Source organism: Martes martes, assembly GCF_963455335.1.
Source record: "Martes martes genome assembly, chromosome: 2".
Taxonomy (NCBI): Eukaryota; Metazoa; Chordata; class Mammalia; order Carnivora; family Mustelidae; genus Martes; species Martes martes.
In genome coordinates this window covers 32,842,387-32,868,239 of record NC_137889.1, presented here as the reverse complement: position 1 = coordinate 32,868,239, position 25,853 = coordinate 32,842,387, and the positions used below count along the sequence as shown (strand labels likewise).

The 25,853-nt window shown below is 37.5% G+C and overlaps 1 protein-coding gene across 1 annotated transcript in view; it reads right to left on the bottom strand.

Annotated features, from left to right (window-relative positions):
- The window catches only part of KCNU1 (potassium calcium-activated channel subfamily U member 1), a gene marked incomplete at both ends in the record, with an annotated part of 151,565 nt that extends 131,773 nt beyond the window's left edge, over positions 1 to 19,792 (bottom strand). The window contains 2 exons of the mRNA XM_080797637.1: positions 16,820 to 16,939; positions 19,646 to 19,792. Of these exons, the coding sequence (XP_080653763.1) occupies positions 16,820 to 16,939; positions 19,646 to 19,792 (267 nt within the window). The remainder of the gene's footprint in view (positions 1 to 16,819; positions 16,940 to 19,645) is intronic.
- Between the last annotated feature and the right edge of the window lie 6,061 nt (positions 19,793 to 25,853).

The following is a 25,853-nucleotide window of genomic DNA, read 5'->3' as shown; positions in this document are numbered from 1 at the left end:
ATCTACGTAACCATTTTCCACACATTCATTTCCATTAGCATGCACTCATTGAAGAAAAATTGATTGGAACTTTCCTGGGTATTCAGTAAATGACAAGCACCCACTCATTTTACTTACATAATGTTAATTCCCATATACTTAAGAATAAACATCTTGTCCCTCATACTGCTCATAAAGCCTTCTGATTTCAAGAAGTCCTATCATTTATTCATTCCTTCACTCATCAAACATTTATGAAGTGCTTAATATGTGTTACACACTTTATTACATGCAAAAATCAGGGCTATAGGATATTGGCTCTGGATGAGAATTGCCTGTGATACTGGAAAAGAAACAGTCCCAACATGTCCATTTAAAGGATAGTCAGGATTTTGACAGGAGGGAATGTGCTGTAAGTCAGAAAAAGAAAATGAGTGCATTTAACACAGAAATATACTTTGTTTGTCAAAGAAGCAGAGCTGGCAGAATGTAATCAGAAATTTACCCCTTCAAAACCATCAAGGCATTTGGATGAAACATTTTGCAGCCTCCATAACTTTTCCAATCAATTTAACGTACATTAACATTCTTCCAGTCATTCTTAGTTCCTGAGCCATTTGTTTTTCTATGTTCAGTCCAGTGTAGCATTGGTAATACTAATAATAAAATTGAATTTTGTTATAATTAAAGCTTTACTCGCTTTCACCTCAGGTGTTCCTTGGGCAGATTACCTATACTGGGAAAAAGGGTCCCATTTGCAGTTCCCTTGAATTGGGTGGACACATGTTCTCAAACTGGTTGCTCACAACTTTTTTCTCAGTACACCTCACATGCCTTTATTCTGCTGGGACCTGTACCCTTCCAGATGCCTACTTGAGCAGATAAGAGAAGACTCTTACATGTGACCCAAATCTGGCTCCGGAAACAAGTCTAGCATTCTTTGCCTCAACAAACAGTGGAAGGACAGATTATCTTCAGTGTGACAATTTCTGCCTAGAGCAACTAGCTCAATGGCCCCTTATCACAAATGAGCTAGATGTCAGTCCTCTGTGTCCCCAGCATTCCAAAAGATACAAACTGAAAATTCTGAGTGGAACCTCTCAAGCTCCTTTCCTTAGGCTTGACATGAGACAAAAGCACTCCCACACCTCTGCCATAACAGAACTTGTTCTAAAAATCCTCTTCTATTTCCAATTTCACTTAATTTTTTTAAACATTTTTATTTAAATCCAGTTAGTTAACATACAATGTAACATTGATTTCAGGTGTGCAATATAGTGACTCAACACTTTCATACATCACTCAGTGCTCATCACGAGGGCATTCCTTAATCCCCATCACCTATTTCATCCATTCCCCCCCACCTACCTCCCCCTGATAACCATCAGTTTGTTCTTTATAGTTAAGAATCTGTTTCTTGGTTTGCCTCCTTCCCTTTTTCCCCCTTTGCTCACTTGTTTTGTTTCTTAAATTCCACATACGCATGAAATCATACGGTATTTGTCTTTCTCTGACTCATTTATTTCACTTAGCATAATACCCTCTAGTTCCATCCATTTCATTGCAAATGGCAAGATTTCATCCTTTTTTATGGCCAGGTAAATATATACTACAACTTCTTTAACTGTTCATCAGCTGGTGGACACTTGGACTATTTCCATAATTTGACTATTATAGATAATGTTGCTTAAACAATGGTGTGCATGTATCCCCTTGAATTAGATTAGTGTGTATGTGTGTGCATATATATATATATGCACATATATATGTGCATATATGCATATATATGTGCATATATATACATATATGTATATATTATATATGTATATATATTATTATATATGTATATTATATATTATAATATATATTATATATTATTATATATGTATATATATTTTATATTTATATTTTATAAATATAAATATAAAAAATATATAATATAAATATAAAAATATAATATAAATATAAATAATATAAATATAAATAATATAAATATAAAAATATAAAAATATAAAATATATTTATATTTTAATACCTACTAGTGCAATTGCTGGATCATAGTGTAGCTCTATTTTTAATTTTCTGAGGAACCTCCATACTGTTTTCTAGGGTGGCTGCACTAGTTTGCATTCCCACCAACAGTGCAAAAATGTTCCCCTTTCTCCACATCCTTGCCAGGACCTGTTGTTTCTTGTGTTGTTGATTTTAGCAGGTCTGACAGTTGTGAGGTGATTATTTCGTTGTTGTTTTGATTTGTATTTCCCTGATGATGAGTGATTTGGGCATCTTTTCATGAGTCTATTGGTCAGCCGTATGTCTTCCTTGAAAAAATTCATGTCTTCTACCCATTTGTTAATTGGATTATTCATTTTTCAGGTGTTGAGTTTTGTAAGGTCTTTAAATCATTCACCACAATCAAGTGGTTCAATATTCAAAGTCACTCAACATGATATACCACATTAATAAAAGAAAGGATAAGAATGATATGATTATTTCAGTAGATGCAAAAAAAAGCATTTGACAAAGTAAAACATCCATTCATGACAAAAACCCCCAACGAAGTAGGTTTAGAAGGAACATATCTCAACATAATAAAGATCATATATGAAAAACCCACAGCTAATATCATCCTCAGGGGTGAAAAACTGAGCACTTTTCCGCTATGGTTGGGAACAAGACAGGAAAGTCCAGTCTCACCACTGTGATTTAATGTAGTACTAGAAGTCCTAGCCAAGCAATCAGACAGAAAAATAAATAAAAGGCATCCAGATCAGCATGGAAGAAGTAAAATTTTCACTATCTGCAGATGACATGATACTATATATAAAAAACCCAAACAACGTCATTCAAAATCTTCTAGAACTGTTAAATGAATTCAGTAAAGTCACAGAATACAAAACCAGTGCACAAAAATCTGTTCCATTTTTATACACCAATAATGAAGCAGTGAAAAGAGAAATTAAGGAATCAATCCCATCTACAATTTCACAAGAAAACAATGAGATATCTAGGAATAAACCTAACCAAAGAGGTAAAAGACCAGTACTCTAAAAACCATAAAATACTGACAAAAGAAATTGATGATGACACAAAGAAATGAAAAAACATTCCATGTCCAAGGATTGGAAAAACAAATATTGTTAAATGTTTATACTACCAAAACAATCTACTCATTTAAAGCAATCCCTATCAAAACACCAACAGCATTTTTCATGGAACCATGGAACCACAAAAAGATTGTATGGAACCACAAAAGATTCAAACTGCCAAAGCAAACTTGAAAAAGAAACGCCAACTTGGAGGCATCACAATTCGGAACTTCAAGTTGTATTACAAAGCTGTAGTAATCAAAAAGTATGGTAGTGGCACAAAAATAGACACTTAGATCAATGGAATGGAATAGAAAACCCAGAAATGAACCCACAACTATATAGTAAATTAATTTCCTTCAACAAAGCAGGACAAAGCTGACACCCTCCAACCTCCCCAACTTCCCCCCACCCCCACTCCTGGGTGGGACATATGTGACATTCTTTAGGAATCTCCCACCCATCTTAATGTTAATACCTTGCTAGAGGGCAAAACAACCTTGGCAATGGCAAGGCCTCTGGTATCTGGTATTTTGTAGGTCCTCTTTAGCATATGCAAGTTCTATTGAAACCTCCCTCTTCCTTACTTCCCCACCCCCGTGGTGGTACATAACCTGCCACCCCTCACAACCCCAGGGCAGCAGCTCTTCGAGCCCAAGGGTCCTGTCCCCATGCCTTAATAAACCACCATTTTGCACCAAAGACAACTCTAGAATTCTTTCTTGGTCATTGGCTGGGGACTTGACCCCACCAAACCTCACCTATATTTTAAAACTTCATCAAAATGATATTGGGAAAACTGGACAGCAACATGCAAAAGAATGAAATTGGACCTCTTTCTTACACCATACAAAAACATAAATTCAAAATAGATTAAAGACCTAAATGTGAGACTGGAAACCATAAAAATCCCAAAGACAGAGGCAGTAACCTTTTTAACATGGACTTCTTTCTAGATAGGACTCTGGGAGAAAAAAAAAGAAGAGCAAAAATAAAATATTGGGACTTCATCAAAATAAAAAGTTCCTGCATAGTGAAGGAAACAATCAAGAAAACTAAAAGGCAACCTGCAGAATGGGAGAGATATTAGCAAATGATATATCTGACAAAAGGATATTTTCTAGAACATATAAAGAACTAGCTAACACTAATTTGCATGTAATTGGGTAACAAGCTAAGAGCTTTAACTGGTTTTCTTCCAATTGGTTTGCAAGTGGCAATGCTGCAGCTTACTTAATACCTGAGAGTTACGGCATCTATCTCTTTGGGGTCTCAGCTCTCACTCTAAGTTCCATTTAATATCTATGGTAAGTGTCAGTAGGGATATTACTAAGTTTCTAGGTCTAACAGCAGTTAGAAATGTATTTTGCAGCTCAGGACAGATGTTGGGTGTGGATATGTGGAAATTATATACATAAATCTCAGTATTGATAATTATTAATAGTTTCTACGAAATGTTTTTCTGTTCTTTACACATGATTTTTTTTTTCTCTCTCTTACTAAGTGATTCTTCAAGTATAAATCATTTACTGACAGGCTTCCGGAAAGATTATGGTAGGCCATATGTTTACAATCCTCCAACCCACAGAAATTACCGCCCCCCTCCCCGAAAAAGAAAAAAAATTAGTTTCATACAAACTAAGAACAATACCGACCTCATGCCACAAACCAAAAGAATATTATCCAGAAATAATATATAACAAACAGAAAAATTTATACCCAATCAAAAACAGGCATTGGGAGCTAGCAGCTTATGAACACTGCAAAGTAAGTCAGGCAAAAATTGGAGGAAATTCCGAGAGGACACATAAATTTCTCTTGGGTTGGGGAGGCAAAACCTGGAAGCAATGACTGTTTGGGAGTGGACAGTGGGTAGAAAGCACCCCCATCTGAGCTCATACACTGAAGATGAAGCCACAAAGCCAGAAGGGCCTGGGGGAGATTGTCGCCACACCATGGCTGATGGGGGACCTCTTGGCTACAGCAGCAACACTACTTTTCCCAGAAGCACTTGGGAAAGCAGTCAGAGAGAAATGAAAAACACGAGACCTGGTCCAGAGAAAGCCTTGTCTGTGGAGTTGCTGGCCATAGCATTATCCCATGTGTGTGTCTGTGTAGAAAAACACCCAGTAAATTGGGATAGATTTCCACAGTGGGGCTTAAAACTGCCCATTTAGCTGGTGGATAGTTATGTGTGTATCTATAAACATGAACAGCAGCCAACAGAGTAAACAAGGTATTCTAAACCTTCATTTATGAACATTAGCAGACAACATAAAATGCCATTTACATGGGGAGTATAAGAAAAATAAGAGGCTAAAACAGAGAAAAGAGATAAAATGACCTTCAGTGATAGCATTAACAGAGAACATGTAATTAAACTTTGTCAAATTACAATTAGTGTTCCCAGTGAGATTCTAAAAATCTGTTAAACAGAACTGGAGGATTGGAAATGTAAAAGGAAAAGATGGGGATAATATAGAGACAGTAAGTGAAAGAAGCACCCTAGAGCCTGGCTGGGAGATTAACAAAAAAAGGTCAGGATTATCAACATTAGCATCTTAAAAGAGGTGCCCTTTGGAGTTGAGTTTCAGACTTTGGAGGTGGGGTCCTAGTTGACCCAACTGGTGGTGGTACCTCTGAGATGATGTGAGTCTGGTTCTGGCAATGTTGGAAAAACTGGGACACATATAATTGCTGAGGCCTGGCCTCATTTCACAAAGCAGAGAGGAGAGCTTAGAGACATTTGGAGATTGGAGCTTAGAGACATGAGCTTCATATCTAACAGGTAGCCTTAAGTGCTAGAAGATATTGGAACAACTGCATTTACAGAGATTTTAGGAAAAAGGATGACAAGGCAAAAATCCTCCACCGAACAAAACTGTTGTTCACCAGTGACAGCAAGGAAAAAAAATGTTTTGGACATTCAAGGTATGAACATATACCATCCAAACCTTCCCTTGCAAATGGAGAGTCTCAAAAAAAGGACAACATTCAGAAACAGAAAGCATGTTATGTAAGAAAAACTGGTGCCTAATGAAACTGGTAAAATTAATTTTTTACTCTAAAGCAAATATGAAGAAAAAACTCTTATACCAGATGTATAATGCTAAAAACAAAACAAAACAAAAAACCAGAAACCAAAAACCAAAAAAAAAAAAAAAATAAATAAAATAACCACAACAGCAATCTGGAACTGAATGTTCAGATTCATTCAACAATGTCTGGAAGGAAGGAGGGGTGGTATGATGGAAAATATGCCAAAGCTCTTTTTTTTTTTTTAATATAGATATAAAACATGCAGAGATATATAGAGGAAATATAGAATGAGAAGTTTGTTCTGAACTTGGCTTGCCTAGTATGTCTATGATATTCTATTAAAAGTGGAATTATAGGGGCACCTGGGTGGCTCAGTGGGTTAAAGCCTCTGCCTTCAGCTCAGGTCATGATTCCAGGGTCCTGGGATCAAGCCCCACATCCGACTCTCTGTTCAGCAGGGAGCCTGCTTCCTCCTCTCTCTCTGCCTGCCTCTCTGCCTACTGTAAGGGCTTACTTAGCCAGAGTGGCTCCATCTCAGTTGAACAGCCATTTTGTTGTTTATGCAGTAAAATTTAAACTGACCATGCCCCCCTCAGAGGACTTACTTAAAAGCAAGTCCGGTAAACTAGTAAAATATGATCAACCAGTCCCAGGTAACAGAGCCCAAACACAAGGGCGGGTAGGCCAAGTGGAGACATCCAATCACTATCTCCCTAAAGAATGTGGGCCCCGCCTTTTGGGCCCCAATTCTGACCAAGGTGGTAGGCTAGTTCAATTATCTACTATAGGGTAAATTGTAATTCAATTGCCACCCGTGTGTGACCTAGCGTGACTGTACAACTTTCTCTGTGTGTTACAATCTCATTGGCCACCTGTGTGTGGCCAGGCTCAACCACATGGCCTTTGCCCTATAAAAGTTAGTCTATAAGGCTGGGAGGGGTCGCGCTCTCTGTAAGAGGTGGCCCCGACCCGTCGGTTTGATTCTTGATGCTTGGTGGGAAATAAAGCTTTGCTTGACCTTCGCTTTGTATCAGCCTCGGTCCTTTGATCACGGACCCTTTCACTACTCGTGATCTCTCTCTCTGTCAAATAAATAAAATTAAATTAAAAAATAAAAAAAATAAATAAAGTGGAATTATAAAAATCAAAAATAAGAAAATAAAAGTAATAAAAATTAACAAATAAACGAAAATATCAGCCAATGGTTAATGCTTAGTTTACCCTGTATTATCATATAATTCTCCCTACAATACTCTAAAGGAGGTTATTCATATTGTATGAATGAAATCCAATTTAGAAAAGTTAATTTGCCCAAGATTACACAGTAGGAAGTGGAGGAGCCAGTGTTTGAGGCCGTGTCTCTCAAAATTCACAGTCACCACGTAATTCTGGTCTCTCCAGTAAGACAAGGAACTAAGACTGTGACAGAGCTCTTAGCTGCCTAATACCTATTTTCCTTTTCTTTACTAACTTATCTCCCATTTGTTTTTTTTAGGCCACTTATATTTAGATATTCTATTATGCAGCAAACTCAATCTCTAGGTATTATGAGAACCAATAAAACAAATCACCATAAAGGAGAATAATCAAATTCCCCTGGTAAATTAATAAAATGTATTCTTAAGTCAATAAGAGAACAGAAATCCAGTTCCATGGTATTTATAAGAGACACACTTAACAGGAAACTAGACAAAAAGATTGACATATAGCTGGGCAAAGATATTCCAATTATTTTGAATAAAACAAAAGCAAAGTTACATGCTAATATTGTATTCAAAACTATTTAAGGAAAAAAAACAAAAATCCACTGAGACAATATTTCATATAGATAAAAAGCACAATCAAGCAGTAAGATTTAATAGGTAACTTTATGCAGTAATTGATATTATAGAAAATATATAATTTAAAATGTGTCAGAAAGGCAAGATATTTGATAAAACTACAAAATGAAAATGAAAACTTTTGACATGTCCCTTTCAGTCAGCAAATAATTAAGGATATGCAAAATACATATAACATAGTTAATAACGCTTATATATCAAACATAATACATATTCTTTCAAAAGTCAATGGTGCAATAAAAATTGAACATGCACTGGGCGACGATGAATCTTCCCATAAATTTCATAAACCAGAAGTCATAAAGATAGTGATATTCTTGGACCATAAATTTTACCAAAGTAGAAAAGATGGGCACTCTATCCCAAGGAAACAAAAGTGTATGGCATTCCTCTAAATAGATCATGAATCAAACAAGAAATCAAAATTAAAATTTCAAACAAGATGAATTAAGCACTCATAAAAATAATAATACTTGCGAAAGTTTATGAGATATGACCAAAGAAGTACTAGGAGGAAACATTTTTGTAAAACAAATTCTACTCAAACTGAGAAATTAGGCCAGCACTGAGCATGGATTGCGGGAAGAGCTGCGCAAGCGCGGTGGGACCGCGCGGCCAGGCATGCGCAGTGCTGTCCTGTGGCTTCTAGGCTAAACCCAGTGAGGTATGGCCGCTGCGCGGAGGAATACAGGGGTTCCGGATAGATTAGGAATATTGCTGCGGACTTTTAACGAGCTGACTGAGGAGGAATTATGAGGGCAGCTCAGGAAGACTCCGATCATCAAACTGGCCCAGCAGCGAAAATAAATTCTGTGCTCGGAGACCCAATGACCAGTAGTGAATGGACGAACACGAGGAAACAAAATACTGCCAGAACCCTCAGGACAGAGACACGGGAAGCTGTGCAAAGGATGCGGATTAAGCAGTGCTGTCCTGCTTTTGCCGCTCGACGGCGAACCATCAACCATAACTCGTGGACCACCTTCCACCAGGCCCTAGAAATCCCAGAGCCTGCGGGGGCTCATACCCATCCTTGGGGCTGGCTCTTTCTACCAGGTCGCTGTGTCACAAGCTGACCCGTGTGGCCGCTTTCTGACCGGGCTTACTGGGCGAAGCGGCCCTAGCGGAGGGTGGGGCCATCGCACCAGCTGCCTGAGGCCCTCCACAGCCACGCCCCGTGATGAAGAGGAAGCTTGAGGAACCCCAGAAGGCTGAGGCCGCCCCGCCTTGGCCTGTCGCCACTGCAGGTAGAGGGACAGTAGAGGCCCCAGGCCCTCTGCCATGAGAAACAGCGTGAGTCGCTGCCACGTTGAAACATAACGTGTGAGTTAAGGTTGTTCCTTTAAAGGCAAGCTTCCCAAGGTAGAGCAGCATGTTTATTCCTTATTAAGCCTTTGGTGGCTTGAACTTGCTCTCCCTGCCTCATCTTCTGTAGAAGGGGAAACATGTCGATGTGGGGATATCTCCCAATAAACTCAGGGTCCATCCAGTCAGCTCTTTCCCAAGCTTTGGGTAGACTTTTGGATGATAGGAAAAGCAGCAGGCTTTGGATCAGAAAAGGTTTATTCAAAAATTCTCACCCTGATCTGATGGGGTAGCATATCACATAGTATCGTCATTCATTAAAACTGACCAGAGGGAGGGAGTGAAATTAAACAAAATAAATGGGGGAAAATGGGATATTGAAATTAAGAAGGATAAGGAAGATATTAATTATATGTACATATGTATATGTCATTGAAACTCATGAAATATAGAATTTTCCAGCAAGGCTAAATGAAACCGAGAGAGGGACATGGCCCATCATGAGAGAGGAATGGTGTGAATTAGGTGTAGAGAGAAAAGAGAAGTGTTCTTTCTAACCAAAGTTAGAGTTTAGTCTATAGAGCTGTCAACGGAGACCTTCAAAACTGCATTCCTGGTAGTGGCTCCTTTTCCTTGGAAAATTACCTCTGGCTTCAAAAAACAAAACTTTTCATTTAAAACTAAGGAGGCTATATTATTTATTGTGCAAATACATAACCTTCTAAGAATGAAAGTAACTCTATTAACAGACCAGGACAAATGACAAAAACCCGACCTTATGATCATCATGCTTATAAGGTATTAGCATGTTGATTTATTAGCATGTTGATTCAGTAATTACTTCTTAACCCATGTAAGAAACACCTAGGAGAACAGGTTTGTAATCTCAAGATAGGTGCAAGAAACTAAAAGACATCTAAATTTTCTGACACCTGCCTCTAAATTTTTAAAAAATTTTTTCTAGATTGAATGATCATTAAATTGTTAACACATCTGGTTAAAGCAACATAACTATACTATAAATTCTAATAATTTTCAAACACAAGAAGTAAAACTGTATAGGAAATTTATCCAAATGAGGTAGATTTTTTCAATTAAGGATATAACTTGTTGCTAGAATGAGATAGACTTGAGCATCAATTTTAATTGCTTTTTGCGATTTACAAAATAAATATATATTATTATTTACAAAAATATTAATAAGTTATACCTGTATATGTACTATATGCTAGGAATACATGTGTATATTTACCTAATAACTAGTAACTCATGTAATAATTACTTTAATTCTCATACATTAACTCATTTATTGAAATAAACTACAGATGAGTAATTCTTATTCCCATTTTATAATTTTTGTATTTTATTTCTCTGTGCATCAGATTCTTCATTTTTCAAAAAGTGGTAATGATAATACACCTGTTTTGTAAAATGGGTTTTAAAAGGGTGATGGGAGAGGAGAACTGGTATGAGAAGTCCTCAGGTAAATCTGTTTTAGGAAATTGCACCCATGAAACCTGGAGAACTGATACAGAACAAAGCCGGCCCTTTGAAAATCTACTAGACTACCCCTACCCCACTTCCCAGGATATTCCAATTTGGAAGACACAAGAGATCAGTTAAACTGAATTCAGATCTAATTTTGCCTTCACTGGCTGCATTAACCACTCACTTTCCTAGGCTCCACAAAGAACTGCCATAAGAAATAATTTTTATTATTTCAAAATTTAAATTTTATAGATACAACTTATGGGGGAAAAGAGTTGTCTTAAGTCACCTAAACACCTAAAGAAAATATATCTGAGAATGTTGCTGAGAATCATGAGGTTTGAAGAAGAAGCTCAGAGCAGTGGATGGAGATAGAGGTAAAGAGAAATTAATTTTTTACTGTGTACCCTTTGATAATTTTTTGAATATTGTGCCAAGTGCATTAAAGGGAAAATGTCACCATGTACAAATAATCGGTGTGAATATTGTCTAGTATCTTCTGTCAGTTTTTTCTTTATTCATATGATAAAGATGTCTAAAACATAGTCTCATACAAAATAAGTCCCTGATGCTTGATGGTATATTAAATATAAAATACGAAATAATGGAAGAAAATGGAAAGTAAAACATAAAGATACAACTCATCTTAAGGTGGTAGAAAAGGTTTTTAAATTTTTTTTCTTTTTTGCATAAACAATGGATGTAAAGTATGAAAGGACTAGTTTTTATGTTTTCCCCCCAAGAAGTATCACTGAATTATGAAAATGAGGAAAATCCAGTGAAATAAATGTTTCTTTAGTCAATTTTTCCAGCATTATTTTTGAAATATTTTTGTCTCATTTCCAAACAAACTGTGATGCTTCCTTTGCTCATTTAGTTGTTCTGTATATTAAGATTGACAACTGTTGCTCTAACCAAGGGCTTATTTACAAATTTACAGAAAGGATTACACATTCATAGAAAAGATTACACATTTATAGAAAGGAGTTAAAACAGAATACGAAGACATGTGAAGTGCTGGATTACCTGAGAAAATAGAAGCAAGGGAAGATGGGAAACCAGAATGTGGACTTAAAATGGTGCCTAGAATGATGCCAAAAATAGATACATTTATTAAAGATAAGCCATAATTTTAGTTCTGAATTTTCTGGCCATCAAAGCAACAGAGAAGCAGTGTTAATTACTCAATTAACTACCACCTGTGTGCCCTGGGAAAAAGCAAAGATTGTTTAAGAATAGGACTACAGGGGTGCCTGGATGGCTCAGTGGGTTAAAGCCTCTGCCTTCGGCTCAGGTCATGATCCCAGGGTCCTGGAATCCAGCCCCGCATTGGGCTCTCTGCTGAGCGGGGAGCCTGCTTTCCCCCTCTCTCTCTGCCTGCCTCTCTGCCTGCTTGTGATCTCTGCCTGTCAAATAAATAAGTAAAATCTTAAAAAAAAAAAAAAAAAAAAGAATGGGACTACATTTGGAACGAATGCAAAACAAAATCTCCCAAAGATAGTCCTAACATAACTTGTGATGACAAAAACAACAAGCCCACAGATGCTACAAAGTTGATTAATACTTTGCCATGTTTTAATCTATAGAGGGATCTCTAGAAGGTATCCTGTTTTGAAAAATAATGTATTTTTCCCTTTGACTATTGGGATTTTCCTTTTTCTTTGCCATTCTTTTCCTCTTTTCACCTTCCTCTCTTTTTCCTCCTCTGTCCTTTAGTTCTGCTTTCATTGGGTGATTGGCTGTGTATCCTCCCCCAAAGCATTAAGGATGTTAGTCTGTAGATTTTTTTGTTTTACTTGCTCTATTTGGGAGGTTTGATATAGATACTGCACCTTCACTGAAAAAGAAAATTGAATGTTTTCTTTCTTTTCCATGTCCTGTTTAATTAACATTAGGGATATCCACATCTTGATTTAGTTGACTAGACCTTGAAGTCATCTAGGTTTCCCACAGATGGTAGGGGAGGAGGGATGATTGTGGTGGTGGTGATACAGGTCTTTGACAACATCTGTATTTCTTCCAGATATTGGTCTGTTTAAGTTTCTTTTTTGATCAGTTTTGGTAATTTTGATTGTCCTAAGGAGTCATTCAGTTTTCAAATTTGAATTGCTTATATACCTTTCAATTTGCTTTTTATTTGTATCTTCATTTTAATGTCTTATTTCTTATATATTTGTGCTTTTTCTCTTTTTCCCTTGTTTAGGCTAGCTATTGTTTTCTTTATGTTATTGTTTTAAATAATCAGCTATTTTTTTACTCATTAATTTCTGACTCTATATTCTGTGTAGATTTAATGTGTTTTAATTTTTTGAGATTGATAATTCATGTAATTGTTTTCATTTATCAAAATACATTTTTATTGTTAGGCATTTACCTCAGAACCACTTCCATCTTGTACTCTAGGTGTAAGGGGTATGTGGTGTTTTCATTATTATTGTTTTTTAAAGATATTTCAAGTGTTTTGATTTTTCTGAGTGAAGGGTCTTTTGAGAGAGGGAAATGGTACAATTTGTAGCTGTAAGGTCTTCGTTTTTCTTTTTTTTTTCCCCCCGGGTTTATTGTTTTCTTATTATCGTGTTGTAGTCAGTTAATATCTATCTATCCTTTGTAAGTTTCGTAATTGAGACTGTTTTTTTGTGGCCCAATATATGCTAAATTTTTACAAACAGTCCATAGACACTTGTAAGTTTAATTTCTGTTTTCAGTATATAGAGTTTCATCATTTCAGTCAGCTTTCTCTTAATAATTAAGTTACTTTGATCTTCCTTATGCTTATTATTGTTAAAAACAGGTCCGAAATGGAATTGCTTATGTTAAGCCCCATGAAAGACTTAATACCTAACCTAATTGTTGTTTTAGCCTTTCTTGGGAATGAGGTTTGAACCAATCAATCTGGAATTTCCTGACCAGCGCTAGTGAGGTAATCTGCACAAGAAGACCATCTGCTGTATCCCCTTAGGGAAGGTGATCTTTCCTGAAAACATTTTTCTTTTGTTTTGCTAATAGCTTCCTTGTTCCATTCTTCCTATAAAATCTTCCCATTTTTTACAACTCCTCAGAGTGTGTCTCTGCTTGTTAGACCCATCTAATGCTACCTGATTCATGAATTGCTTGATAAAGACAATTACATCTTTAAGTTTACTTGGCTGAATTTTGTTTTTTAACATTTTTCTATTTATTATGTCCTTATATGATAGGTGAACTAATGTCTCCTACAACTAATGTGTTTTTAAGATTTCTGTTTATACTTATTTATTATCTTGAAGTTATATTTTTGGTGTAGGTATTTTTTGGTGATGTTTGGTGGTATTTTTTGGTGATATTTGGTGGTATTTGGTATTTTTGGTGATATTCATGTTGTTATATTTTGGTTGAGGTTTGTTACATTTACCATTACAAATATTGTGTGTTGAATTGTGTTCCCTCCAAAAAGATGTGTTGAAATCCTAACCCTTGGTACTGCTAAAAGTGACCTTGTTTGGGAATAGGGTCTTTGCAGTTATATTCAAGTTAAGATAAGGTCACGAGTATGGGCTCTAATTCAGTATGACTGTTATCCTTGGGAAAGGAAAATTTGGATGTATACACAAGCAGAGGAGACATTATGTGAATGCCATGTGAAAATGAAGGCAAAGATCTGGAATCATGTGTGAGCAAATGCACACCAAAGATTGCTAACCAACCAGCAGAAACTAGGGGAGAGGCATGGAACCACTTGGCTCTCACAGCCCTCATAAGGAACCAAGCCTTGACTTTAGACTTCTAGCCACCAGAACCACAAGACAAAAAATTTCTGTTGTTTTCTGTTGGTGTATGGTACTTTGTTACAGTGACCCTAGGAAACTAATACAGGTTATTTTATTTGGCTTCATTTTTTGTTTTTTTTTGTCCAGAATTCAAACTTACCTGATATTAAAATGTGCTCCCAATTTCTGTTGTCGCTTGCCTGGTATACTTTTGACAGTTCCTTTATTTTCAAACTTTAGTGCCTCTTGAATTTTTAAAACATAATTAGACCATGTCAACCCCATGCTCAAAAAGCCCTCAATGACTTCCCTTTGCATTAGAGTAAAATTATTCCATTGTATGAAGTGCAAAGCATCGCATGATTCTTCTGTCTCTTCTCAGACCTCATTCTGCCCTGCCCTCCAGAACCTCTAGCACAGAAGTCTCACTGTGGTACTTGGAGTAAGCTGAGCTCTTTACCTCCACAAGTCTGTTCTCTCTTTCAGTAACCTTGTTTCCTCCACTCGTTAGTGGCTTTATACTTCTGGTTCTTCATGTCTTAGCTCAAATCTTAGCTTTTTAGAGATTTCTTCTCTCATCACTCTATCTCATGTGATCTAACTCCTTTTCCACCAAAACTCTCGAACACATCACTCATAAGTCCCTGATAGAATAGATAACCATATGAATTTCTTACTTATTTATATTCATATTTGTCACCTCTACCCTCACTAGAATCTAAGTCCCTAAGACTTAAGACTCTTGCCTGCATTTTCACCATGTGTAGAATATCCGCCTTGCATGTAGTTGGCAAACAGTAAATACCTGTTGAAAGAAGTAAGGGAATTACAAAGAAAGGAAGGAAGACTGGATGGAAAGGAAATCTATAAGCCTTTTTTTCCTCTTCTCAGCCTTTCATAAAATACTTGCGTGGGACCCCTACTGAGAAGTGCCTTTCAATGGTACAGTGTTTATTCTAATCTAACCTTTACTCTGTGCCTCCTGTTGTTCCAACTACTTAATCATCACCTGTAACAGATTGGAAAACAAAAACAAAAACAAAAACAAAACAGTTCTTCCATTACTAAAGAAGTAATTTTTATTGTTGTGTTATCAGTGGTCATTCCTTCTTCACCCACTCCCCATATGCAGTGCTCATATGGTGGATGGTGTAAGTTCTCTTCTCCCTCACCCTAGAGACCTTTAATATGTTATTCCCAATATTATCCTCATACAGTCACACATGATTTGAACATTCGAAGAGATCCTAGCCAAGGAACCCCTGCTCTAATTAAAAAGAATCACTAAATTCTTCCCTAACAAGTCATACTGACAGGCATTTCAGAAATGGGACCAAAACCAGAAGAAAGTCAAGAGGACAGGTACATTCCCAGATGATTTAACATTCCCTGTAGATTTTATCAAGAATTGTATATATTTCCAAATATGTTTTAAAAAGTAATTTTATCTTAATTAAACAACATTAACCAGAAAAGAGCAACATTTTCACCAATTACAAAAAAAGCAAGGGATAATCTTTAGCTCACATACATCTACTTCCACCATATCACCATCTGATGGCAGCATACCCTCAAAATTTAGATTCTATTTTTTAGTGTTTCAGATCAATTTATTCCTTTATAGGGCATCTGCTATTTCCAGACAATGTGATATAAATATTTCCCTGGCCTGGTCTGTTCTTTCAAGGAGCATACAGTACACTGGAAGAGACAGGAATATACACAGATAATTTTAATAACTGTGCAATGAATGTTATAGAAGCTTAGAGATGGACTCTTAGCCTAATATGAAGATAAGGTAAGATTTTTCCCTATGAGATTATGCTTGAATTGAGTTTTAGTATGTGCAAGTTACCTAGATTAAAATAGGTAGTAAAATGATGAATATCATCATAGAGAGGCAAAAGAAACTAGTTTGTAAATGACAAAGAGACTAATGGAATAAAAGGAGGGGAAAATAGTTGTGTATTTTCAGGCCTGATGATCCACTAAACATCACATTTTTGGGGCACATCTACTATATGCCAGACATCCATCTACGTACAAGGAAAACAAAATGAACACAATCTTTGTCCTAATAAAGCTTTTCTTCTAGCACATGCACTAATGATCAATTGAATCTATAATGTGAAGTAATTATATTCAAATTAAAGACAAGCAGGATAATAGATAGGGAAGAAACAGGGAGACAGCAGTGGGATGGCAGTGATATTTTAGATAAGGCCACCAGGGAACACCAGATGTTTACCTAGGTGATAAAATTACATATACCGATTATAATCACACTCATGGCTAAAGTACGTTAGCGAGCTAACAAGGAAAATGCACTTACCAACACTTGCCCCACAAAGGTCTGTGCTGAGAGCAGCATTTCTATATGATTGCGAAATATTCCTTGGAAGTGGAGACTTTCCAAATGTCTATTACCGATGCTCTTCGTCAAGAGTAGTTCCTATAGCAAGAGAGAAGAAGTGAGAATGAGCTGCATCCCAGAGAAAAGATCCCAAAGTGTGTTGGTGGAACCTCCTGCTGTGTTATCAGCCAGACATCACTACACCTTGTCCAACCCAGAGAACCCCAGAGTTGCTTATTCAGCATATCATGAAATGAATTTCACTGGGTTTGCATTTTACTGGCCTTTTGCACAGCTTTTTAATTAGAATTCTGCAGTCCTCTCCATGCCTTCTTCACATACTCTCAGTCCTAGACCCTTCAAACTGACATTATGGTAGTGATCAGGGTTGGGAGTAGCATGCTTCTTCCTGCTCTGGGAACATCTCTTATCCTTTTCTATCAAGATAAATGGACAAGGGAAAAAGATCGCAAATTGATTTTTAGCGATTACTTAAGTATCTGCTCTTTTTTTTTTGAGGAAGAAGTTGTTTCAGCAATTTTATGTTACTCTTAGTTCCTTGTCTGGTGACACATCCTGCTGATGTAATCCCTCCTCATATTTATAAAATGCCTTCACTTATATTTAAAATTTATAGTAATCTTATGAAGTAAACAAAAGTGTGATTAAACCCACGATGTGCTGATAAGGAAACGGGGGCATAGAGAAATTACATGACTGGCCCATAAGCAGGGGATGAGATACTCCTGGAGTCTGAACTAGCCCCCATATCTGTTGATAAGCTACCACCAAGAAAGACACAGGTGAGCTAGGATTGACCACACCATGCTGCCTGAGACCCTCCGAATTTTAGAAAAACTCATTATATACAGAGCCAGGGTTTTAAAATGACTTAATTTTTCTACTCACAATTTCTGAATGGTAGAAGAGAAGTCTCATTAAATAACTATCTCATTAAATAACTATCATATCTTGATCAATAATTTGTCCTCTAACACTTATGACTCATCATGTGCATTCCTAAGATGTTGTCTGAGACTTGATTTTAAAAACATTCAATATAACATTAATATGGAATGCTCCTTTGAATTTCATTATGAAATTAGAGGACCCTTCTGTGGAAAACCACTTGACCCTAAGATATAATAAAATCATACTTATGAATATAGTAAACATCTTAAAATTTCACATTTAAGGAGAAAACTACTACTCCAAATAATTTTTAAAATGACTCTGATAGTTGTGATGTTTTTTGCATTAAGCCACTTTCCCAAAGGCGTAGAGAAAAAATACAGCACTGTCAATTCAATTAAATGTAACAAGTTACTGAGAAGTCACTCAGCTTATATCAAATTCTCTCCTCAAGGTCCAAAACCAGAAAAGTAGAGTATTCTGGTGGCTTGGACCCTACTTCTTAACATTGTAATAGTTGCCTTCTATTAGAAATTAAAAGGCACCTCTGGACAGAAGGGTAGACATGAATTACATCCAAAAGAAAGGAAAAATACAACAAATGTTTATAGACAAATGGGTTCTCACATTTTTGTAACCACACAAAAATAAATACAATGGGGAAAAAAGGCACATTTTCTGGAGCAAAAGTCTAAGGAGATTAAAAAATTCTAGCAATTCAGTTGTTCATTGGGAAAAAGAGAAAAAAGGTAGAAGGCCATTACTCATTTGTGTACTCTATCAGTCTTGTTAAGGAGTAAGTGCACCTCAGAATCCTTTCCACAGTTTTTATGCCATTGCTTAAAGTCTTAACAAATAATTAAGAATAGAGGGAACTTATTTAGCAACAAAATCTATGAACTGTAGTACTGGGTACATGTTGAATGTAGAAACCTGAATTCCATTTTATGATATTGCCAATAACCTTAAAAGTTACCAAGTTATTACAAATTCTGTTATTTTATGTCAAAGTTTACCATTAAGAGAAATGTTTTAAGCAACTTTTCAATATCGATTACAATGCACAAGTGAAATGTGTTCTGTTATGAAAATTACTATATCAGGAAAACAAAGTTTGAGAAATAAAAATTGGAAACAAATCACACAGGGCATGATAAAGCTCTTTGCCTTCGGCCACTGGTATTAGAACAGCCATTATACAACATTTGAGAGTTTTATTTCAAGCTCTTAAGGAAAATCTTATCTGAATAAGATACCATTATTCTCATCATCATCATTTGCCAGCTGTTACTCAATAGCACCCACTCTGGCAAAGCTTGTTTGGTTGTGAAAAGTGTCTCTGAATTTGTGGCTGGATGGCATGTGCATGTATGCATGGGTATCTATAAATGTATGTACAACTAGGTATGTTGTGTTAACATGGTATATAAAAGACAGTGTACATGTGTTAAGTACATATGCATCCTGCATGCGTGATTTATGAAAGTAAGGTTGACCTGATGGTGGTTTTTGCCTGCCTCATAGTACCAAGAACAACTATCATTTTAAAATTCAAAATAGAGGCATAGATACAATGTTTGTGGACATTTTTTCTTTTTTCAGAATAGTGACCCTCTGTTTCCAGAGGTACCATTCATCATCAGCCACACCAGACACTGCTTCTCTGAGTGGTGGGAGAGGAGGCCCAGCTCTGTACCTGCGGCCTTTGGAATGGCATCCCGGGTTCCTGTTTCCCACCCCTGGGGGAGGATCCGTCCCTTTCTAAGGCACTAGATTAGAGCTGGTTCTGTTAGCTCATGAAAACTGAGTGGAGCTTAAATTGTTTTCTAAACCCAATCACTTGTCAAACCTGTCTCAGTCTTCACAAGTGGGATCCAAAATAAGGAAACTGACCAAGAGAATTCCTGTTCCCTTGATGTTTTGCCATTTTTTAAAGGTTCTCCAGATTAGTCTGAAAATGAGTAAGATGAGGAGTCCAAGGAAGAAGGTCACAAAGGATGAGAGAATAAACGCTACTTGGATCTCACTTGGGCAGGGCATTTTCCCAGATCTTCCCCACTATCACTCTGTGGCTTTGTTCAAAAGATCAGCAGACGGAACTGCTGGGCTTCTGTGATGTCATGATCACATGGTAATGATTCCAGAAATTAGAGTTTAGTGTATTACTGAGTCCTAATGCCAGGTATAATAGCAGTGAGTGATTCCAGGAACAAGGGTCAGCTAACCACTGCAATGCTGACTCATAGGTTGCCAAGGAATGAGCAGGAGAAGGCCAGTGTCCACAACATGGGTCTTCAGAAGATAAGAGTTCTAGATCTGATTCTGTTACTGACTTTCTCTCTGACTTAGAGAAAATTGCAGCCTTCATGGCTGTGGTCAATGGGCTATTTATTTGGTTTGTACCAAACACCTTCAGAACAATTTTTTTTTTTTTTTTTTTTAGGGAAATGACATCTAGCCATCTGTGTGTCAGTGAATTGATTCTTCACCTGAGCAGATGCCCCATTCTCAGTAATCTTGGAAGGACAGATGAGAGGAATACTTAGATTTTTGCTTAGCTCATCACTAAGAAAGGCATGGTAGTGCAGGTATTGTAGAAGGCAATTTTACCAGTGCAAACATTGCTCATTTGTTAAATATTTGAGATCAGGAATCCATTCCCCTTATCTCTTCTTTATGGGACCCTCCTCTTTCTTGCTTTTATCCCCACCCTATCAGCAAACACTTTGGTCCAGCAGAGGTAAAGTTCAAAATGAGAGCAATTTCTTTTATTTTCTCTGATGTTTTCAAAGGCGCAAGAAATGTCATGCTTTTCAGGGCACCCAAGTGGCAGGCAAAATGTCAAAGCCTGATGGGGGGGCCTAGTCTCCCCAGTTATTGTGAAGATGGCCTGACACAAGGTGATGAGACCCAAGAGAAATGTTGTTGTCCTTTGGAGCCCTCCGTGATTCTGCTCTATGTGGCAGACTATTTCTAGAAAGGAATTACAATATTTCCTAGAACTGCTGCCACAGTTATATTTCCTTCTAAGCTGAGTTATAATTTCCACAAAATCTAGTCATTAAGCTAGCATAGGGCAATATTAGGAAGGGCTCTGGTCTCTAGTTAAGAGCCCTGAATTCTGGCCTTAGTCTTTTAATTAAGTTGCTCTGTGATGTCTAACAAGTCATTTTACCTTTCACAATCTTATATTTTATGTTGAAAATAACATAATAATGTACCTGATGGAATTACTGTGGGGATTCAATAAGGTAGTGTGATCATATTTTGAAAAGCATCAAACTTAAAACAAGAAAAGAAAACCACCATTAACTATTTCAGTTCCTTTTCTGAATGGCAATGATTATAAAGCAATGAGGAAGGAAGGAAGGAAAGAAGGGGGAGGAAGAAAAGGAAGAAATTATATGTTTAGATCACATGCACGCATGAGTGCAAGTTCCTATAGTTAGCTTTTTTGGAATATAAGATCACAGTTTCCAAGTTAAAGCTCATTTACTTAAGTCTGATTAATCTTAAGTAATGGTTAAGCTATCATCATCAATGAAACTTACTTTCCTAATTTTTGCTATTTAATATTATCAAAGTAGTACCAGTTCTTTCCAAGATGCTATCTAGGCATCTCATTCCCCTTTCCCAGCAATTGTCCTACGAGAACAAAAATATCCAATTTCAATTAAACAGCCAGGTAGTTTGTCCCTCTAATATTATGTTAAGGTGATGGTAATATTAGTTTCTTTGGCTGAGTCAAGGAATGTGTGGATGGTTTCAAAAGTCAGTCTTTCCAAATTGGTCTTGAACCTGGAGTATCTGGGTCATCTTGTTTCCCTGGAACTGTCCCAGCTTCTGTACTAGAAATCCAACATCCTGAGAGGACCCTTGGTCCTGGGCAGATTGGAGTAGGTGGTCCTCCTGCCACCCACACTTCCACTTTCTCATCTACACAGTGCTGCAGCCGCACCGCCCTACCCTAGCTAAAAGAGAACGCAAATCCTTTTCTTTCCTCAGGCCTTTCTGACACACTCTTCCCTCTGCCTAGAACACACACTTGTGTCTCCATCAGCTGCTTTCTTATGGTCTTTTTTTAAATGTCACATCGCACTTTCCTGACCATCCTATAGAAAGGAGGGCTGGTCACATGTCCCAGGATTCTGTGATGGCCCATTCCTTCACGGCACTTCATGGCATTTCTTGTAATTACCTTATTTCCTGTTGCCTGGTTTATTTTCTATCTTCCCTCACAAGAATGCAAGCTCCACAAGCTTAGGGATCATACCTGTTTTATTCATGACTGAATAGCCCGTGTCAAGTAATATACCTGCCGCATGCTTGGCAAGTCACCTAAACTTAATAAATATCTGGAGATCGAATTAATAAATTCCAGATCCTTAGAAATATTTGTTAGGTGAATGAAATACTGACTCTACACAGACTTTAACCAAAGTTATCCATACTTCTCTACTTCGTATTTCCCTCCTCTCACTACAAACTATTTTCATGAAGGAAGTGTGCTATTTGCAGTTTCCTTATGCAGAGAGCATGGTGTGTGGTGTGTGTATGTGTGCTCAGAATGTTTGTATACAATGTGTGTGTACGGTTGGGGGGTGTGTGTGTGTGTGTGGTGTGTGCATGTGATGACAGTACTAAGTGTGTGTGGGCACATGGTGACGTGTGTGTGCTTATATGAGCGGTGTGTATGTATTGAGTGGTGCCGTGTATGTGTGTGTAGTGGAAAGAGCATATGATTTGGGTCAAAGTGTTAATATCTTTGCTAACAGGTTCAATTTGATAACTTTTTTCAGAGTTACTGAGTTATTTTATCATGGTAGAAGTATATGATGAAGGAAAAGCTGCCCTTTGTAGCTTGGTAGCAATTCAGTATTCAGAACTAGAGAGATAGACAACTTTGGAACAACATTACCTTTTATAATTACCAAGAAAGGATTCTCCTTATACTAGGTAATTTGGAGAAAAGAAAAAAAAATCACTATTCTGTTGGCTACTACTCTCGGCCAGAATCTATGTCCTCTGTGTGTGTGTGTGTGTGTGTGTGTGTGTGTATTGAGCAAGTACTATGTACCAGGCACAATGGAAGCACAATGGTCAACAAAAGAAACATAGTTCATCCTCACAGGGAATACAGTTAACTGAGGAAGATGTTTTCAATTAGAAACTGGGACAAGTGTTTGAGGGAAAAAAAAAAACAGGTGGTGGAAGGAGGGACCTAATCAAGGTAAGGAAGCCAGAAGCTGCGTCAAGCGTATCGTGTGTGAAACTGAGGGCTGAAGCATGACATGCTACCACAACCAGATCCCCCAGTGGGTGTGGAGAAGCTGGGAACAAGCACTGTGCCCACTGTTAGGCAGAGGCACCATTGTGGGCAAGGTTGGGATGGATGGCACTCTGAAGAGGGTGGTTGGATGCACTGTAATGACCAAGAGGAGGCTGCTGCGTATGAAGGGGACCAGATCACACAAGGCCTTGTGTTCCAGTTTAGGATTAAAAAAAAAACAAAAACAAAAACAAAAAAAAACAGGCCAACAAAAATTCAAGAACAAGAGGAAACATTTGAAGTCTTTCAGAGAAGGGGGTTAAGTGACTGAATCCCAGTTGTAAAGGGATTACCTTGGCTTACTAAGATACCACTGCAGGTGAGATGTGTTGGCTGCTGGGAGTGACATCCAGGAGGTAACATCTGCTCCCGTGTGTGAGGGAGATGAGGGAGAGGACTGGTCAAATTTACCCTGCTTTTCCAGCTGGTACTTCTGGGTGGTTCTTGGGACCATTCACTGCTATGCCTACAACTCCATCTAAGAGGGGCGCCTGGGTGGCTCAGCGGTTTAAGCATCTGCCTTTGGCTCAGGGGTCCTGGGATAGAACCCTAAACCTGTCTCCCTGCTCTATGGGGAGGCTGCTTCTCCCTATGCCACTCCCCCTTCTTGTGCTCTCTCTCTCTCTCTGTCAAATAAGTGAATAAAGTCTTAAAAAAAAAAAAACAAAAAACAAAACTCCATCTAAGAAATAAAGACTATGTGATGAAGAACTTTTTTTTCCCCACTCAGATGAATTTTTTAACATGTCAGTGATTTGATTAGAAAATAGTTTCACTTTGTACACATCTCTGTAGTTTACCTCTGGGCATTCAAATATTCTGGAAAAATGGTACTTTATAATGAGAATGAGTAAGTGTTTTATCTTAAAAATTTAGTTTTCAACAAATGTGCCCTATTTGACAAAGGTAAGTAAAACCTTCATTTTTTAAGTGTATTCAGCAGCACTTATGAGTGTGTGTGTGTATCATGCTTCTGAAAATAATCATATTGTGATGTTATCTTTTAAGGGTCTAAATCCAACCGTCACAGTGAATGGTATAACCTTACCTTCTCCTGTTTCTATAAGAAGAGGTTCATTTCATACCCCAATAAACATCCTCACCCACCGTCAGACACTGGTCAAGAAATACTAGGCCTCAGTTCATGTAGCTAGTCAATGTCAGAACTAAGTCTAAAGTCAGGGATGAAGATGGTGTCACCTCCACAGAACACTCACATGCTAGTGAAAGGACATCAGCTTGGTGTGGTAAACATCTTGTTCTTTTCATGTATCTGTGGCTTGGGGAAGGTTTACTTACAGATTGTAGCCACAGTCTCTCAAGACCTTTGCGTGAAGCTATTTTAGTCATCAGTTCTTTACATTTCACCTTCTGAATGCTTCATTTCTACTTTTGGTTTAACTCCTTAAGTGTCATGAAATAGAAGAAATAGTAAATGAACTACGTTTGGAGAAAGATTAGTGTTGAGGAAATATGTTTTCATCTGTATTCTCTTCAGAGCCATGATCCCACCCTTTTTTTTTTTTTTTAAACTTCATTGTTCTTTTTAACTCACTGTTGTTCCCTGTGTATTGTAAGTGGACAAACCACAGCAAAATGTTCCACTATGGTAGGCGCTTCCACTCAATTGGATGTCAGTCTACACTATTTTGAAGAGACTCTGGGTTTGCGTTTAGAAACTGTTAGCTCTGTAAAGGCTGATATCATCAGCGAGGTAATTGTAGTTAAAATCCATACAGAAACTTGACTTCCGTTTTTCTCTTTTCATCTAATTTGTTGGTTTACTTCTGAAGCATAAGCCTTTGGACAAGCATCTTATGCTCCCCCCATCTTCATTTTTTCATTAGTAAAGTGAGGAGCTGCTACTGGTACTTGGGATTCTTACCAGCTTTGAAACATGAATCTTTTTTTTTTTTAAAGGTTTTATTTACTTGACAGACAGAGATCACAAGTAGGCAGAGAGGCAGGCAGAGAGAGGAGGAAGCAGGCTCCCTGCTGAACAGAGAGCCAGATGTGGGGCTCGCTCCCAGGACCCTGGGATCACGACCTGAGCCGAAGGCAGAGGCTTTAACCCATTGAGCCACCCAGGCGCCCTGAAACATGAATCTTTGATTCTATAATCCTAGACTATTATTCTACTAGACTGTAAACTCTTTTCCACATGCCAGGGTCTAACCTCATTCACCAGATGAATTCATTAAAAACATGAACAAAAAGGAAGAAGCATCATTTCTGAGTGGCTTTTTACTGAAAAATTGTTCCCTTTGGTAAGTTAACTTGGAACCCAATTTGATTTCTTCTTGGATTTCATGGAATTTCCTTCATAGAGGGAATATGTTGGTCACCGTCTCTGATTCCATCTGTGCATCCTCTTTCCCTATGTGATCTGATTAGAAATATGCCAGCCGGTTTGCCAGAGACACCGTGTCTTCGATTCTCTGTCCAGTCTCCCATTCCTTCTCATACTAATTTGCTTTCTGTGGTACTACAGAGTTATGCTTCATTTTGGGTATTTGCAAACTGCACACTTAAGTCCATATATATATCAAACATGTGGGTGGATTGCTAAGTGTAAAATGAAGAATTTCCCCAAACTTTTTAATTTTCTCATTTGTGGTCTCTAATTATTGCACTGTTTGGAGGGTGGTCTTCAATCCTGGTACAAGTATTAACAAAAAAATTAAGACATGAGCCTTCTCCATTTGGCCAGTAGATGGGAGTATTTTGCAGGGAATTAGCAAGCTGAAGGGTTTTGTTTGTTTGGGGTTGGTT